This window comes from Patiria miniata, unplaced genomic scaffold (genome assembly GCF_015706575.1).
Source record: "Patiria miniata isolate m_02_andy unplaced genomic scaffold, ASM1570657v1 HiC_scaffold_7, whole genome shotgun sequence".
NCBI classification, from domain to species: domain Eukaryota; kingdom Metazoa; phylum Echinodermata; class Asteroidea; order Valvatida; family Asterinidae; genus Patiria; species Patiria miniata.
In genome coordinates, this window is record NW_024037074.1 from 39,603,977 (window position 1) to 39,619,875 (window position 15,899).

At 40.0% G+C, this 15,899-nt stretch overlaps 1 protein-coding gene across 1 annotated transcript in view; it reads right to left on the bottom strand.

Annotated features, from left to right (window-relative positions):
- The window catches only part of LOC119745387 (nuclear export mediator factor Nemf-like), a 55,936-nt gene that overhangs the window by 626 nt on the left and 39,411 nt on the right, over positions 1-15,899 (bottom strand). The window contains exons 20-34 of the mRNA XM_038221707.1: positions 15,813-15,871; positions 15,027-15,116; positions 13,568-13,679; positions 11,910-12,072; positions 10,594-10,735; positions 9,700-9,734; positions 9,080-9,272; positions 8,384-8,425; positions 7,104-7,181; positions 6,457-6,667; positions 4,932-5,011; positions 4,177-4,233; positions 2,649-2,755; positions 2,178-2,221; positions 1,110-1,189 (exon numbers count right to left, since the gene is read on the bottom strand). Of these exons, the coding sequence (XP_038077635.1) occupies positions 1,110-1,189; positions 2,178-2,221; positions 2,649-2,755; positions 4,177-4,233; positions 4,932-5,011; positions 6,457-6,667; positions 7,104-7,181; positions 8,384-8,425; positions 9,080-9,272; positions 9,700-9,734; positions 10,594-10,735; positions 11,910-12,072; positions 13,568-13,679; positions 15,027-15,116; positions 15,813-15,871 (1,493 nt within the window). The remainder of the gene's footprint in view (positions 1-1,109; positions 1,190-2,177; positions 2,222-2,648; positions 2,756-4,176; positions 4,234-4,931; positions 5,012-6,456; positions 6,668-7,103; positions 7,182-8,383; positions 8,426-9,079; positions 9,273-9,699; positions 9,735-10,593; positions 10,736-11,909; positions 12,073-13,567; positions 13,680-15,026; positions 15,117-15,812; positions 15,872-15,899) is intronic.

Below are 15,899 nucleotides of genomic sequence, written 5' to 3' on the forward strand. Positions count from 1 at the left end.
TGAAATTTTGGAATCTTAAGGAGAGTGCATAACAACTAACTTGTTGAAGTTCTAGCTCAGTGGCTAATATTTATTTGGAGAAAACAGAGAAAGTCAGGGGCGGATCCAGGAATTTTTGCAAGGGGGGTTTCATCAGCAAATAATTCTGAAATGTAGACAGGTAAATCAAAAACTGGGGGGGAGGGGGGGGGTTGGGGGCTGGTACCATATTTCAATAGGGGGCGCTGTTCAAATTCGATGATTTTTAACAACAGATTACAGAATGGTGTACAATATCCCCTATCTAAGCTGCCTCTGTCCGTATTTTGATCAGGCGGACATTATAGTAGTATAACTTTTTTTGTGCGTCAGAGTAGGGGGGGAGGGGGGGTTTGCATTATTTTTTAGAAATTTCTATGAACAAAATTATTTTTCCACACAGAGCTGTTTTTTTTGTTTTTTTTTACCCCCCCCCCCGGATCCGCGACTGAAAAATGCAAAATTTTGGGGTTTCTTAACTAGATTCTGTTGCTAACACACGTAAAACAGTGTGCCTGCAGGTACCCTATTTTGAAACCACCTTCAATGTTAGTTTTCTGCCAAATGAAACAATTGCTGGAAGAGTAATTTCACAGGGTATTTGGTACCACTCCTATCTTTACTTTGAGCAAGGTTTTTGTCATTAAATCACAAGTTACTTTTCCGGGTAATTGGAAATAAACCTACCAGGCTTTAAAAACAGTTCCCAGCAGAAGTGAATCATTTTGCAAAGGAATGTTACCCTTATCATCCAAATCTTTATTCTCCCCACATTGACATAACATTCTGAACACAGTTGACTTAGTCATAATGGCTGCAATGTTTATTTTTGTCGTGGGGCTTTATAAATGAGTTTCCTGTATAGGTTTTTCTTTCTCGAAAATCTAAAAAAAGGAAAGAAGGCCTCATCTAAAAAAGAATGAAGAACTATAAATTTAAATGGAATAGGCAAAAATATCAAAAAGAAGTCATATTTCAGTTTCAATTATTAGCAGTAATGTCTGCCTATATATACAGCTAGAAAAACCATAAACGTTTTTAAAAGATTATGAATACATGAGAAAAAGGTCTCTGATCGTTGCCATGGTTACCTTGACACTCTTGAAGAGATCCTTCTCTCGATTGGTTGTCTCCTTGGAGAACTGGAACATGCTCAGAGCAGTCTTGGCAGCTGGAATGCAAAATCATAAAAAATGGGCATAAAAACAAAAGACAAACAGATAATCCACTCTCTGCATCAAGAAAAAAAAAGTGTACGGATATTTACATAAGAAATAAATATGTGAGGCGTTCTGGCAAAATGAGACGAAACTGGGCACAGGCCATAGTGGAGAAAAATGCAAAAAACTGATTAGAGGTGATTTTTTTTCCCGATTTCCAGATTTATTGATATTTATAACCTTTGATATGTCTACCACACACATTTTAAAGAAATAGTATAAAAATCGTGGAATTAAATTGTTTTAAGGAAAAGCAATTGGCATCTTTCATTTTTACGACTACAAAACTGGAAACTTTAAAGACCTTTTTCTCAGATTTTACTTTTTGACATGTCGATAAGTACAAACTTTAAACAGCCATAACTTGTCAACGGAATGTCCGATTGAAGTGCAACAAACAGCATTGTAAGGAGGATTTTATTCTCTTTTCTAATACCTGCAAACCCTCATTTCAACCTCTGCTCAGTTGTGTCTCATTTTGCCAGAACGCCTCGCATTATCAGGTTGAACAGTGAACCTGCAACCACCAGACCATTGAATAGGTGCTCAACCAACTGAGCTATCAAGACCTATGATGTCTCCGATATTGTCGATAATTTTGTTCATCTATTCAGAGGCCATAAACGCATACGTGCTGTGTGGCAATAGATCACGTCCCAAAGTAACGATGCTCGCAAAAAGTGAAATAAAAATCTATATTTCTTTCACTTTCTACAAAGAGCCCCAGAAACAATAAACTTACTTTGTCGCCACAAGAACAGAGATAAGACACCAAAATAGTCTAAATTTCATGTGTGTGGAAACTACATGTACCACACAAAAGCTGTATACAAATCCCCTGAAGTAGCCTTGGAGTAGCTTAGAATTAAATAGTCGTGAGAAAAATACAAGTCATGATTTTTTTTTGGGAGGGGGGGGGGGGAGTGTTTAGATAATCACCTTTGCCTCTTTTTCCTGTTCCTGGAGTCAACTTCACCTTAAATCTGAAATTCAAATAACAAGGGAAGAATTTTCATATGAACTTAATACAACGTTTAAAACATGTTAACCAAACGATAATTGTATGATCACACCACACATTACAAATCTTTTACCGCTCCACTTTAAACCTTCAATTATGTTTTTGATTTCCACAATTAAAAAAACAACAACACAGAAAATCTTTCAAACTATTTTTTTCATACTTGGTACTTTGTAATTCATTAAAAAAATGACCTTATTAAGAATGAACTCAGAGCATTATTTATTAGTTTGGTAGGTTGTTTACTATTCATAATAACTCTTGCAGGATGACTGCACTAAGGAGTGCGTCAGAATTATAACATCATTGATGTCAGATGTAACAGGGACAGGAACACAAAAAGAAGAAGTGCACCCCAAGTTTATAGAATGACCCTTATCTAAACTCACTTGTAGTTGTGCATAACAGAGTATGGTGCACAAACTGGAAGACCAAATAATAACATATCCTCAGCATGAGGGCAGGCAGTTAACGAGTCCACAATGTTGGAGCTTTCCTAGAAAGATGAAAAACAAAAATAAACAGTGATAAGGGGACCTTAAAAGATGACCAAAAAATTCGGAAAGATTCCCATATCTGGCCATTAGTAATTTTGTAAAGATTCCCATATCTGGCCTTCACTTGTCACCCTGTGCACAAACCCTATGGGACTGGTCTGAAAATGTGTAAGTGTTTTCTCGGTAACAATTCAAAATTTGCACTGCTAATTTTGACTTTTTAGGACATATTATCACTTTCTGATGGCTGATAGGTCATTTAAGGGAAAAATTACTGATGGCCAGATATGGGAATCTTTCCAAAAATTCAACGCTAAAATTGACACTGATGTCACTTTTCATCCCATGCATTATTTCAATACAAGCTCTTCTTTCCTGGGAAATTCGTAGGCATAGACTCACTGTCCTTTCTTAAAGATGTACTGTCTGTGCTATTTTCAGTTTCACGCTAAAAAATCAGATTAAAAAAAACCCAAACAATGCTACTGTTTCTAGCGATACAAAGTTTATCCATTTTTGAAAGAGACATCTAACAATATACAAATATTGAGTGGCTTAGAGTGAAATGGGAGGAAAATTATCGCAAGGTAAAATCTGGACTTTTCCATTTCACGAGGTGAAGCCGAGTGAACTGGAAACGTCCGGATTTTACTGACCGATAATATTCCTCCCATTTCACAATTTTAAGCCACTCAATTATTTGTTTTATGTAACTGACATATAGATCCTTGTCATTTGATATATTTGAACTTTTATTTCACTACAAAATTGATGGGAAATGTATTTCTCTCTTCCAAACCACCCCTTCACGAAAATGTTTGAACCCCACTCTGTAGCGCTGGCTCTTTGGAACAATACGCGCTACACCCAACGCTGAACGCGCACACCAGCATGCATTTGCACACAAATACCGCGTCTTGGAACAAGAATGATCCCAACTGTTCAATAGTATTTCCCATTCCCCATGGGCGGATAGTACTCTTTTGAGACCCGGCGTGAATGGGAGTAATAACAATATCACGTGATGTGAGTTCCACCAATCAAATGACAAGGATATGTATGTTGGTTATACAAAAGAAACTAGCCCATCTTGGAATACGTTGCTAAATACTTTGCTAATGTAAAGTTATTAGCCGCCCAATAATAATTTAGTTATCTCAGGGTAGAATAGTTCCCACCTCCATCAAACTTGAGGAAATGGGAACCAGTCTACTCACAGGATGAATCTGTGAGTAAACAACCCCCCAAAAAGACTTATTTTGCAGAGGGTTGCAGATACCCAAAACAGAATTTTTTTTTTTTCTTTGTCATTAAGATGAAACTGACAAGATGAAGCTTTTTTTTAGGAGAAAATGTTAAATACGTTGAAGAGCACGGACATCTTTAAGATGTACAAAGCAAACTCTGATTTGTTTCTGACCTTCATGAGTTGTGACTGCTCATCTTGGAGTGACGTCTCCTTGTCTTCATCTGAAACCTGCATCAGGAACACAAGACAAAGTAAGTTGTTAATGGGCATTTCCACGCAAAGGTGGACACAGCTGAAAAAGTGAAAATCTATGAACTTTTCAGAACTACAAGCATTACAACCACTAATGTGGTATCGAATAAAAGGGGCCAGAAGGCCTTTCATTTGAGTGGCATGTGCCAGTATGATGGAATATGGAAAGTGTGTTGGTAAAAAAAAATTGGGGGCTAAAATGATGGAACCCATGACCTCCTGCTTTCTAGTGCAGATGTCTTACCACTCATGGGTTTGAATCCCACCCGAGTGATTTTTTCCAACTTTCACTCGGGAGGTAACACACTGAGTTATACAGTGTTTACACGTCGGTGAAGGGCAAAACCTAATATTGATTTACATCACCTCGACGCAAACAAAATCTCATCTTATAAGTAAGTCAATTACATGTTGCAAAATATGGTTTCATTATTTTATTCGGTGATATCAACTCATGATAAACTCATTGCAATAGACAAACTCTACAAACAATACATCTTTTAATTTAGCCAGCATACGGGTGTAACTGCAGTTTTTTCTTCTTCAGATTTTATTTCCAACCGACCAATCCTAAGTCAGAGGCAAAAACAATATGAGCATCACAGAAATAAAACGAGATGCCCTTACTTAAAAAAGAAGAAAAGTTTCAACAAAATATCTTGTTTGAAACTCACCTCTCCTGTACCCTCTTCTACCGTTTCCTTCTTGGATTTCCAAGCATGCTTGAAGCCCACCGGCAGCACTCTGTCTTCACCTAAACCATCAATTTCAGATCAAATTGTTCTCAATAAGTTAATGCATCAAAGATGGTATTATTTCCAAAGCCCAATCCCTTCATCACAAATGGGTCAACTGTTTATTGAAAGATGTATTAATTTCTCACTTCACTTGGTTTGTAAGAGACTGCGCCATACATGCGCAGACACCACTGTACGTGTTCTACATAACCCCCGAGGACCGACACACAAAGGGAGAACAACAGATCCTATCAGTCCTCGGGCGTTGGGTCTTTTGTTCAAAACGGTCCTCGATCGTACAGTTATGTGCTTAGTCTATGGGAGAGTATTACACTACTGGGACAAAGGGAAGCACAAAGCATTGTCCTCGAGAGTATAGTAAAACACAACTGTATAATTACTTGCGTGCATTGGCTTAACACGCAACTTTATATTACTTCGGGTTCCGATGGTTCCAATGATTTTTAATGCTACTCCGTGTGTAGTGGGTGTGGTTTAATTTAAAAAGACATCGCACTTATTTAGCGGATACCACCCCAAACCACCCCAAGCAATGTATGGTTTATGGATTCATTAGGGTACAAACACAATGTGATCAAAGGTATCACAGGTGCTAATGGGTTAAAAGCTCACATTTTTTTTATGGCAATAAAGAAAATATGACATTGACGGGCAAAACCCAATATTGAATTTGAATCTACTGTTCCTTCATATGGGCTCTGTGTGCAAACAAGAGAGAGGGTTTTTGGACACCTTTGACGCCCCGTGGACGGGAAGCATCATGTGCACCTACTGGTTTGTGCGTCTATAGCACGAAGTACACATGACTCATTTTATTTTGAGTACGTACAAAACCATAGCATCTTCGCATGAGCGTCAGATGTCATCAGCTGTGCATTCCAATGTCTCTCCCATTAGTCGCTCCCCAAAACTCCCTCTCTCAATGGGGTATTTGTACATTGGAGCCCATAGTTAAAAGCCATTGTAAAAGAAGGCGGAAAAATGAATGCAAATATTATTTTTAAATTGTATTCAAATAAAAATTCTGCACCAATCGTTTCAGACTGGAATTCCAGATTCGTGCTGAAACAAAGAGTATTAGGAGCAACTCGGGTCAACTTTTTGGTTTCAGACAGGCCAGTGTTGTAGTCTAGACCATCACAAGACCAGCCCCAAGACCAGCCACAAGTAACAGGGCACGAACAATGACAAAGCAATGCCTTTGTTGCAGTTCATTTGAATAGCTTGTGACTTGAATTGAGACTGGCGGTCTTGTGTTGGTCTGTGATGGTCTTGTAGGTGTCGACTACAACACTGAGACAAGCGAACTGTATGTACTTATTTTATGTTGACTAGAATCTAGAGTTGTTGACTGTAATCGTCAGACATGAACTTTATTCAAATCCTTTGGAATCATTTGCTTTAGTGGGGCTAGAGAACGCCAGTCTTCAATGGGTGTTACCTTGTTCGCTAGTCACATCCAGCCCTTTCATTTTCTCCTCCAGTTGGCCCTCTGTTTCCCCCATGTCCTCCCTTCCATGAGCCTTGCCGGCCTGGTTTTTCCTCTTCTGTTGCTGCTTCTGTTTCATCTGTTGGTGCTTCTCTTCCAGGAGTTGTTGCTTGCGAGCCTGCTTAGCCTTCTTTCCTCTCAGCTCCTTGGGTGCCCCGGCAGACTAAAAAACAAACATAAACGCATACAGTTGGCAACTTTTATACTTAAAAAATCAAACCATACAACTCTACCATATTCACAAGTCCATCGCGAGTCAAATCACATGCCACTCGCAAGACATTCAAAATCCTGGCAACTTTTGATGCAGAAATACCTGTAACATTTAGGTTTCTGCCCGAAATTACGTCACACTTTTGCTCATAAATATGGAAATTGGCATTAGCATAAAAACCCAAAAGGCACCAAAATGCCCTTGAAAATGGCAAAATGATCATTGATATAAGGTTAAATGGGACATTTTCAAAGATTGCATTTTAAAAATTACATTCAAAGGAACCTTTAATGGGTCTATTTTAGTTCCCAGCAATAGCGGACATGGTTAGAGTACTGAGACCACAGTGCCTCAGAGTGCCGTCCCTCTGGGTCTGACAACTCACAGCAAGGATCTCCATCTTCAGACGTCTCTCCTCCTCATCTTGATCCTTGTACTTCTGTTTGATTTTCTTCAGTTTGTTCTGAGAAAGAGAACATGCAAGTATGAATAAATGAAATTCTGTGTACACATAAGATAAAAGTATTCTGCAATAATAATAATAATAACTGTATTTATATGGCGCCTTTTGCCAGAGGATACAAAGCACTGGGGGAGAATGCAACCAAAGACAGGTAAATGAAGTATATGAACATATGAGACCCATTATGAAGCAACCTTTTTTGCTAGCTGCCACTGCCAGAAACACCGGGGCAAATTCCTTCTCTTAGCGACAAGTGTTACTGGGTTCTTTAACGTGCATTACACAACACACGGGACCTATGGCTTTACGTCCCATCCGAAGGATGAAGCAATGATGGTAAAGTGCCTTGCTCACGAGCACAAGCACCATGTTCCCAGGGTCAGGATTCGAACCCATGTACCACGGCACACGAGTCGAACACCGTAACCATTGGACCACAGCACCCCATTTCTGTACCAAGTCTTTTTTTCAAGTAAACCACAAATGGAAGCTGACTAGGTGCATTATAATAATTTTGATGTTGAACAAAGAAATGGTCGAAAGACTAGAGAGGGCTTTGATTCTGCAACCTCCTGATTGCCGTTCCGGTGCTCTACCAACTGAGCTATCCAGCCCTATGTTAGCCGTTCCCGATTTTGTCATTGTCTTTGTTCGAGGTGTGCTAGTCATAAGCCATATACCCGTATATGCCATGTAGCCAGGGATCATGTGCCTATTATTGCATTAGCTATGCTGCAAACCCTGGAGATAGCAGTCGAATTTCTGATTGAAAAAGATATAGCCAGAATTGTTTATGTTCTGTTGAAATACATTTACAATCACCTTAAGACCTATCAAATGGCTGCTTCATACTCGGCGTGAATGTGATAAGTATTTGTAACATTAGTTTAAGTATTTGCATGGGGATTTTCACAAAGTGAAACACATTTCAAGAAAACTTTTAGACATCAAAATTACTTCCCATCTTCACTGGCGTGAAGAATGAACCCTTAAATCCCCACACACATACCACTTACTGTGACTTTTTAATACTGTTAGAGGTGTCCCAAATTAATATTGTTAGAGGTATCCTCAATTAGGATGCCAAGTGCAATATAAAGATGTGGATATCCCCTGTTTATGGATAGTTGTAGGCAGTAGAGTTCCATAAGATAAGCCTCCCAAGAAACCCCCCCCCCCCCCAAAAAAAGTAAGCCACTCACCTTCTGACCACGCTTTATCTGTTGAGGTTGTGCTCCCATAGCCTGTCAAAATATACGAGAAAGAGAGAAAGAGAGAGGGAAAAAACAGCGTTCAGGGAAAACTTCAACTTTTCAACGAAGGAAATACAGTGGAACGCCGTTATGCCGAACACCGCTATACCAAACATTCGGCTATACCGAACATCATCCTTGGCTCCCGGTTTTAATGTACAAACGTACCCAACATTGTTGTTGTAAAAAGTCAACAGATTAACAAAAAAATCTACCAGATGCACATATTAAACACTATTTGGGCCACTTTTAATTTCCGAACATCAAATGACCCATAGTTACACCACGTTTGAATGTTGAAGAGTGATAGATGGCTATTATTTCCCCAAGGAATAGAAGGGAAAACCACTCGTGAGAAATGCCAGTTCACTATTGGTCAAAAGAGGGTACCGTCGGCTCAAAATCGCTATACTGAACGATTGTTATTACGAACACATTCTGTGGATCCAACGATGTTCGTTATAGCGGCGTTCCACTGTAGTTTGAAATTTTAACCTTTGTTAGCAACTCTAGGCTTTGACAGAAATGTCCCTGAAGCGAGGCAATGGTCTTGCGTGGGGCTAGTGCCCCCTGCACCCCCCATAGTTATGCCCCTGATTGCAAGCCATGTGATCCTGACATGCTTGAGCTCATGGGAGGCCTGACCTCTTTCTCCTTATCCTCTTCTTGCTCTTCTGTCTCTTCCTTCTCCTCATATTCCTCTTTTGTATCTAGGCCAGACGTTCTCACGGCATCCTCTGAAATGACTTCTTCATTTTCTGGTTCTTCTTTTCTGTCAATTTCTTCTTCGTCGTCGTTTGTGTCTGCGTTTGGTCTCCTTTTCTGTTTCTTCAGTTGCCTGAAATACGAGTTGTAATAAATTTATAACAAATCAATAATCGTCATAACTCAATCACTATACGATCACAAATCATCATTACAAAATTGTCAATCGCTATTCGATCAAATGTTATCATAAATGATTTGCTATTTAATTGCCAATCATCATCGCAAATCAAAAGTCATTTTAAAAGTTGTTTGTGACCTGATATGGGATTTGAATTTTCACTGACTTGCGATTGAATGGATACAATCTTTGTCCGAAATAACTGCAGATACGACAGTTACAATTGTAGCAATTTTTGGTTTTGGATGCTTGATCTACAAATGGGAAATTACAATGATTTAGTTTCGCAGCTCAGAAGGTCAACCAGAAACTCACTGTCACCCAAATTGCTCAATTCTTGACATAAAAATTACTAAAAAATTACAAATTGGCAACCCACCTTTTCTGCTTGGCTGAGAGGTACTGTTTTGGCATCTGAAAATGAAATATCCACACAGCGCGATTACATGAGCTGAACAACTTCCTGAGTATAAATTTATACTAATTCTTGCTGCACTTTGGCTTGGGACTGTCAGTAGTAGTAACACCATAACATCAGCACAGTTCCAAGTAAAAAAAAAATACATACTGGCCTGTTATCTATTCCTGTAAATTCCTCTTGTAAGCTAAGCATACAAGAGCATTGATGAAAACTGACAACTGACATTTGATTGCATCTTGTAGTTTTACAATATATACTAAATTCTGAGGACCTCAATTTGTAAGCGTAAGTGTGAGTGCATTTGCATGCGTACGTGACGTAAGCATGTCTGGTTTCCGTACATACCGCAGCTTGCAAGCGAGTCTGTTAGTGTCGTTGGATGAAAATGTTGACCGCAGTCAGTTTGGCCTAGTGCCTCAATTGCACGTGTACGGTACGTCGCCTGACTAATGGTTTTTGGAACAGCTGTTTTGTTTCCGCCAATGCGCATGTGCTGCTATTTTGCATATGAGGTCACGCCCTGTTGCAAAGCAAAATTCCCAAGACGTTCTTTGCATGCGGTTCGTCGACTGAGTCAGGTTCGTGAATGGGAAGTGAATGACGCTGCGCGGTACAAAGGCTGTACCGTCTATCCTGAACTATCCTATAAGAAAGTCTGGCACCAAGACTACACTGAGTATAGAGTGCTTATGAAAACACAATAGTGAAAGGCAAAACTTAATAATGAACCTATCTTTTGAAATATTTAAATGACTGAACAATTCAACAAATTATTCTCTGTAAAGACAATGCATGAGATTTTTTCTTATACCTGGCGGCGAAATTATAAGAAACTTTAATCACTAAGCTTACCTGTTTGTCGCTCTGTTTGTTAGCAGCAATTAGTATCGGCTGGTCGTCACCAAGGTAAATTTTCATTTCAGTTTCCCCTTCATTTGAATGGTAGCTTCCAGTGCTAAGAACACTTGACCCCCGCGACCTCTCAGGCTCCAATCTGAAATCAGATATACCAATGGTTAGAGATTACTCAATGCTTATATTTACTGCAGTGTTGTACTCAAGGTTCTTGTGAAGGATCCCAAGTCAATCACAAGTCAATCACAAGTCAATCACAAGTCCATCACAAGTCCATCACAAGTCAATCACAAGTCAATCCCAAGTCAATCCCAAGTCCATCCCAAGTCAACCCCAAGTCAATCCCAAGTCAACCCCAAGTCCATCCCAAGTCCATCCCAAGTCCATCCCAAGTCCATCCCAAGTCCATCCCAAGTCCATCCCAAGTCAATCCCAAGTCAATCCCAAGTCAATCCCAAGTCAATCCCAAGTCAATCCCAAGTCAATCCCAAGTCAATCCCAAGTCAATCCCAAGTCAATCCCAAGTCAATCCCAAGTCAATCCCAAGTCAATCCCAAGTCAATCACAAGTCAATCACAAGTCAATCACAAGTCAATCCCAAGTCAATCCCAAGTCAATCCCAAGTCAATCCCAAGTCAGTCACAAGTCAATCCCAAGTCAATCCCAAGTCAATCCTAAGTCAATCCCAAGTCAATCCCAAGTCAGTCACAAGTCAATCCCAAGTCAATCCCAAGTCAATCACAAGTCAATCACAAGTCAATCACAAGTCATCCAGTTCCAAGTCAACTCAAAAGCTATATTCAAATGAACTGTCACAAAGGCACTCTTTTGTCATTGTTCATCCCCTGTTATTTGTGACTGGACTTATGAATGGAGCGTGCAAGTCTCACCAGTTCACGTTAACTTTTCATGTGAATGTCTCAATACCCAACACTGACTAGTATAGTCACAGACTCCTGTGTTAGAATTTACCCAACAGTTATATGCGTGATCGATTTAACGGTAGATGACTTGAGGTGAACATTTTTCGTTTGATAATAGTCATCAATTTGCAACATTTTCAATATGTGTAATTTGTAATTTCCTTCACAGAACCCAATTATTGCCCTTGACTGGACAAGCCTAGTCAGGACACAAAACAAATGCAAAATATAGGACGTTACACAAGTTCTAGTTCCTATACATGGTGCTATGATGTTCTGTGTTCTCCTAAATAGGTTTTTGAGGTCTACTTGCTCGCTCTATTGACTTGTGATGGCCCATATTTAGACACGAGTCTAGTCCCCAGCCTGAGAGAAGTTAGGTAGACTTACTTAGCGCCCTGTACATGATGAAGTTGGATGGCAGTGTCTGGATAGGCAACATCCTCATCGCTGGAGGATCGAGTCTCATCTATCTCTGCCTGATCATCTTCTGGCTCCGATCCATCTTCATCCTCGACTTCCTCTTGCTCCTCGAGGTCCTCCACGGCCGGGCCTGAGGAATCAAAGACAAAGGTAATCTCAAGGAAGCTGCTTTCGCTGTGTTGCCATCTAAACTTGATTATTCAAGTTTGATTATTCATAAAGATGTTTACTATTAAAACAAATAATTTTTTTTAGGGGACAATGGCCCCTAGATCCGACCTACCTGGAGTCATGACCTCATTTAAATACATTAGAACAAAAAACACCCTTGAAGGTAATATACAACATTTGCTTTTGTTGTAATTTTAAGAAATGGATGGATTTGGGGGCTAGTATTTTACAGCAAATATTGTTACACTGACATGTTTAAAGTTTGGTGTTCAAAGATGCCAGAAAATCCAAGTGAAAAAAATGCTGTTCTTGTAGTCTGGTTCCCTGACACAACTTCAGCTGAGACGGAGCAATTTATAGACGTCTGAGAATTGTCAGGTCAGGGAACAAGACTAGCTGGCTTGCACTCGTTTGGCTTGTTACCGATTGGACACAAAATGTGGACTAACTAAATTTTGTAAATTCCCCCAATTTCCCAGTCAGTTTTTTTCCAACGATAACATCAATGGTTGGCCGACCATTGTTGGAAATTGATACAAAAAATTCCACTTTTCCTGAAAATGACAGCACACTAGGTGCCATGATTTCACAGGATGCTTGAGACTGTTATTCACTTACAGTCAAGTAAGGTATTTCAAAATAAATTTTGTTTTTTGTTGTTTGCAAATGTTGTAAATAGTTTGTTTTTATTGTCCTGTCAACTGCTTCTCCTGTCCTTCAATAACCTGGTGGGCAATTCCTTCCCCAGCCTGGAGTTTGGTTGTGGAAACTCTCACAACATAACCCAGGGGGCCAGCTACACGTGTATACACTTCTTAACAAAGACGTCCAAGAGGTCAATGACTTCCGTCTTTCCAAATTCCTTGGACAAATTAGAACATGTCCCATATTGTGCCTCTAATTTCTCCGTCAAGGACAACCATGCGAAGTACTGTCATGTCCCCAGTTTCCCGTACACATCATAATGACCACAAAATCATGCACGACTACAAAATTATTCACATGCACTACCACTTTCTCACTAAAGTAAAGTATTTCTCAAGCAATCATGCTGACAATATTTCTATTGTTTTGGGCAATAGTGACCTTGACCTTTGACCTGTCGGCCCCATGCTAAGTACTATCATGTCCCATGTTTCCCGTACACATCATAATTACCACAAAATCATGCACGACTACAAAGTTATGCACATGCACTACCACTTTCTCACTCAAGGGGTCTCCACATTTCAAATTGTACAGTGTTTGTTTGTAGTTGTGCCTTTCATCCATTACCACCTCCTCCTGCGAAGCGGGCGAGGCGGCGCCACCTCGTTACTGTTAAGATTCTGAAATTGTACTGACAGCAGTGCGCCTAGTAGTCTGATTAACCTAGTTCTTAAAGTACATACGGAATACATTAGCCTTTTTGGGAATGCATTCCCTTCAGGGTAGTGATTGGGCTAGAGACTTACCAGCTTGGTTGTCCTGTTCTGATGTCTTCTCCTTCCCCTCACTGCCGTCCTTTTCACTGCTGTCATCACTGTCACCTTCCAGTTGAATCTCTTCATCCACTGAACCATCCACCTGGACGGACAAGAAAACTATTTTATCCACAATGTGCTTTTCACCTGACGTAAATCCCAGGGGGGGGGGGGGGGAATGAGCCAATGGATCATCCCCCAAGATTTTTGTGGTGAGAAACAAACAATTATTTTCTAATTTTCCAACGGTTCAAATTTATCAAATAGTTGAAAAATGGGGAAAAAAAACAGTCTGCAAGCTTTCAATGCACTGTTTGTGTGTAAAGATAAGGATTGTAAAGATTCGCCTTTCAAATTTCCATGGTTGGGCAATTTTAGGATTTTGCAGTATGGTCATCCCCCACCCCCCTCACTTGCCAACACGTATTTACGCCACTGACTTTCCTTAAATTGACTGTTGGGGGAAATTTACACTGCGCGCAGTAACCGGATAAAAAAACAAACCAAAAGTTAAAAAATACCAATGGGGACAACATACACTGCGTGTGCACACACAATACTGGAATTTGTATCCTTGTGGAGACATTTCTTTGTTCTTGTGTACTAAAGTTTTTGAGTTTGAAAGTACAGTTTCAAAATGATCTTATTTTAACCAGAATTAATTTCCTTGGCTGAAATTGGGACCTCATATCCCTTTTCTAAAACTCTACCATTTGCAACAGATCAACATACCTTGGAAATTCCTAGTTTTTGAATAAAATCCATATATTTATTTCGTGAAAACCTTGTGGAGACGTATTCATCTATAGAAATTGCCTCGTGGAGACGTATACAATCTTTTGTTCCCTATTGTGTGCATGTTTCCAGAGGGCACGGTGTATCAGATCATGTGACGTGGTAGGGCAAGGAACTACTGTGCTTAGAAACTGGACAGAGTTTTCAAAATACTGTGTGATATATCTGCATTCTGATCAACTAACTGGAATGCTATGGAGCTTGGTCATGACTTTAATTTGCGTAATTTTACATAATTCGCCATGGTTTTTCTGCCCATGTACAAATGTTGACTACCACGGATTTGCCATTTTTTGTTACAATGTTTCTATGTAAATTTGCCCCTAACCCTAACCCTCCAGAGTATTTTGGCTAGAAACCCTGCTGAACGCAGCAACATGCAGCACTTGTCAAAATAACAAGCCTGCCCAGTGTAGCAAGATCCATCAGGCCAAAAATCTCAAGGCCAAACTGCCTCAGAGACCGTGGTCACCAACTGCAGCAGGATACAACTGTGGCATTGTTCAATGGGACTAGCTCTCATTGTTTCAGAATTTGTCGTTTATGCACTAGTGTTGATGGCTCAATGCAGCAAGGTCCCACAGACTTTTACACCTGATGCATTGTGTTGCATCTGGCAGGGTTAGGGTTAAGGTGCAGGAAACATCCTCCTTACCGTGGAGCTGTCGGCCAGGGACATCCCATCTTCCTCGATGCCTCGTACTCGTCTCTCCTCTTTATGCCTCCAGACGCAAGAGTCATCTACCTGCAATGACATCATCAAATGACACCATCGACATCACTTAAACATTCTATTCTCAACTATTGTGTAAGTTGTCCCTTCAAACTGACTTGTTTTGCTCCTAATCTGTACACAGTGATGAGCACAAACAAAGCACACAGACGTGTTTTACTATACTCTCGAGGACAATGCTTTGTGTTTCCCTTTGTCCCTGTAATATAACACTCTCCCATAGACTAAGCACACAAACTTACTACAGAGGACCGTTTCCAACAAAAGACCCAACTCCCGAGGACTGAAAGGATCTGTTGTTCTCCCTTTGTGTGTCGGTCCTCGGGGGTTATGTAGAAGACGTACATTTGTGCTGGTCTGGTAATACACACTCAGAACATGATGCACTGCCTCATTGTGCATATGGCAACATGCACATATACATGTAGCCTAACTTGACTTGTTCAAGTCCAAATGCGTGATTTTTTTACCCATTCACAGGTTAATAAAACACTAGCAAAATGAATCAACACTGTTCCTAAAACAGATAAATAAAGGGATTTTACAGAAAACTAAACAGTACATAAAAAAAACACCAAAGGCTGCTACTGCACGATACAGCAAATCAGCAAAACAAACTCAGAGAGAGAGAGAGAGAGAGATAGACGAACTTAACATGATTAAGCAAAATTTCAGAAGTGGCTAATCCCTCAGGATTGCATTTCATACCTTGAACAAGAAGCCAAAGCCCATCATGAGCTGTGCTGGCGGCAGATAATTCTTTTTACCTGTGGAGATAAAAGTACAGAAAATTGA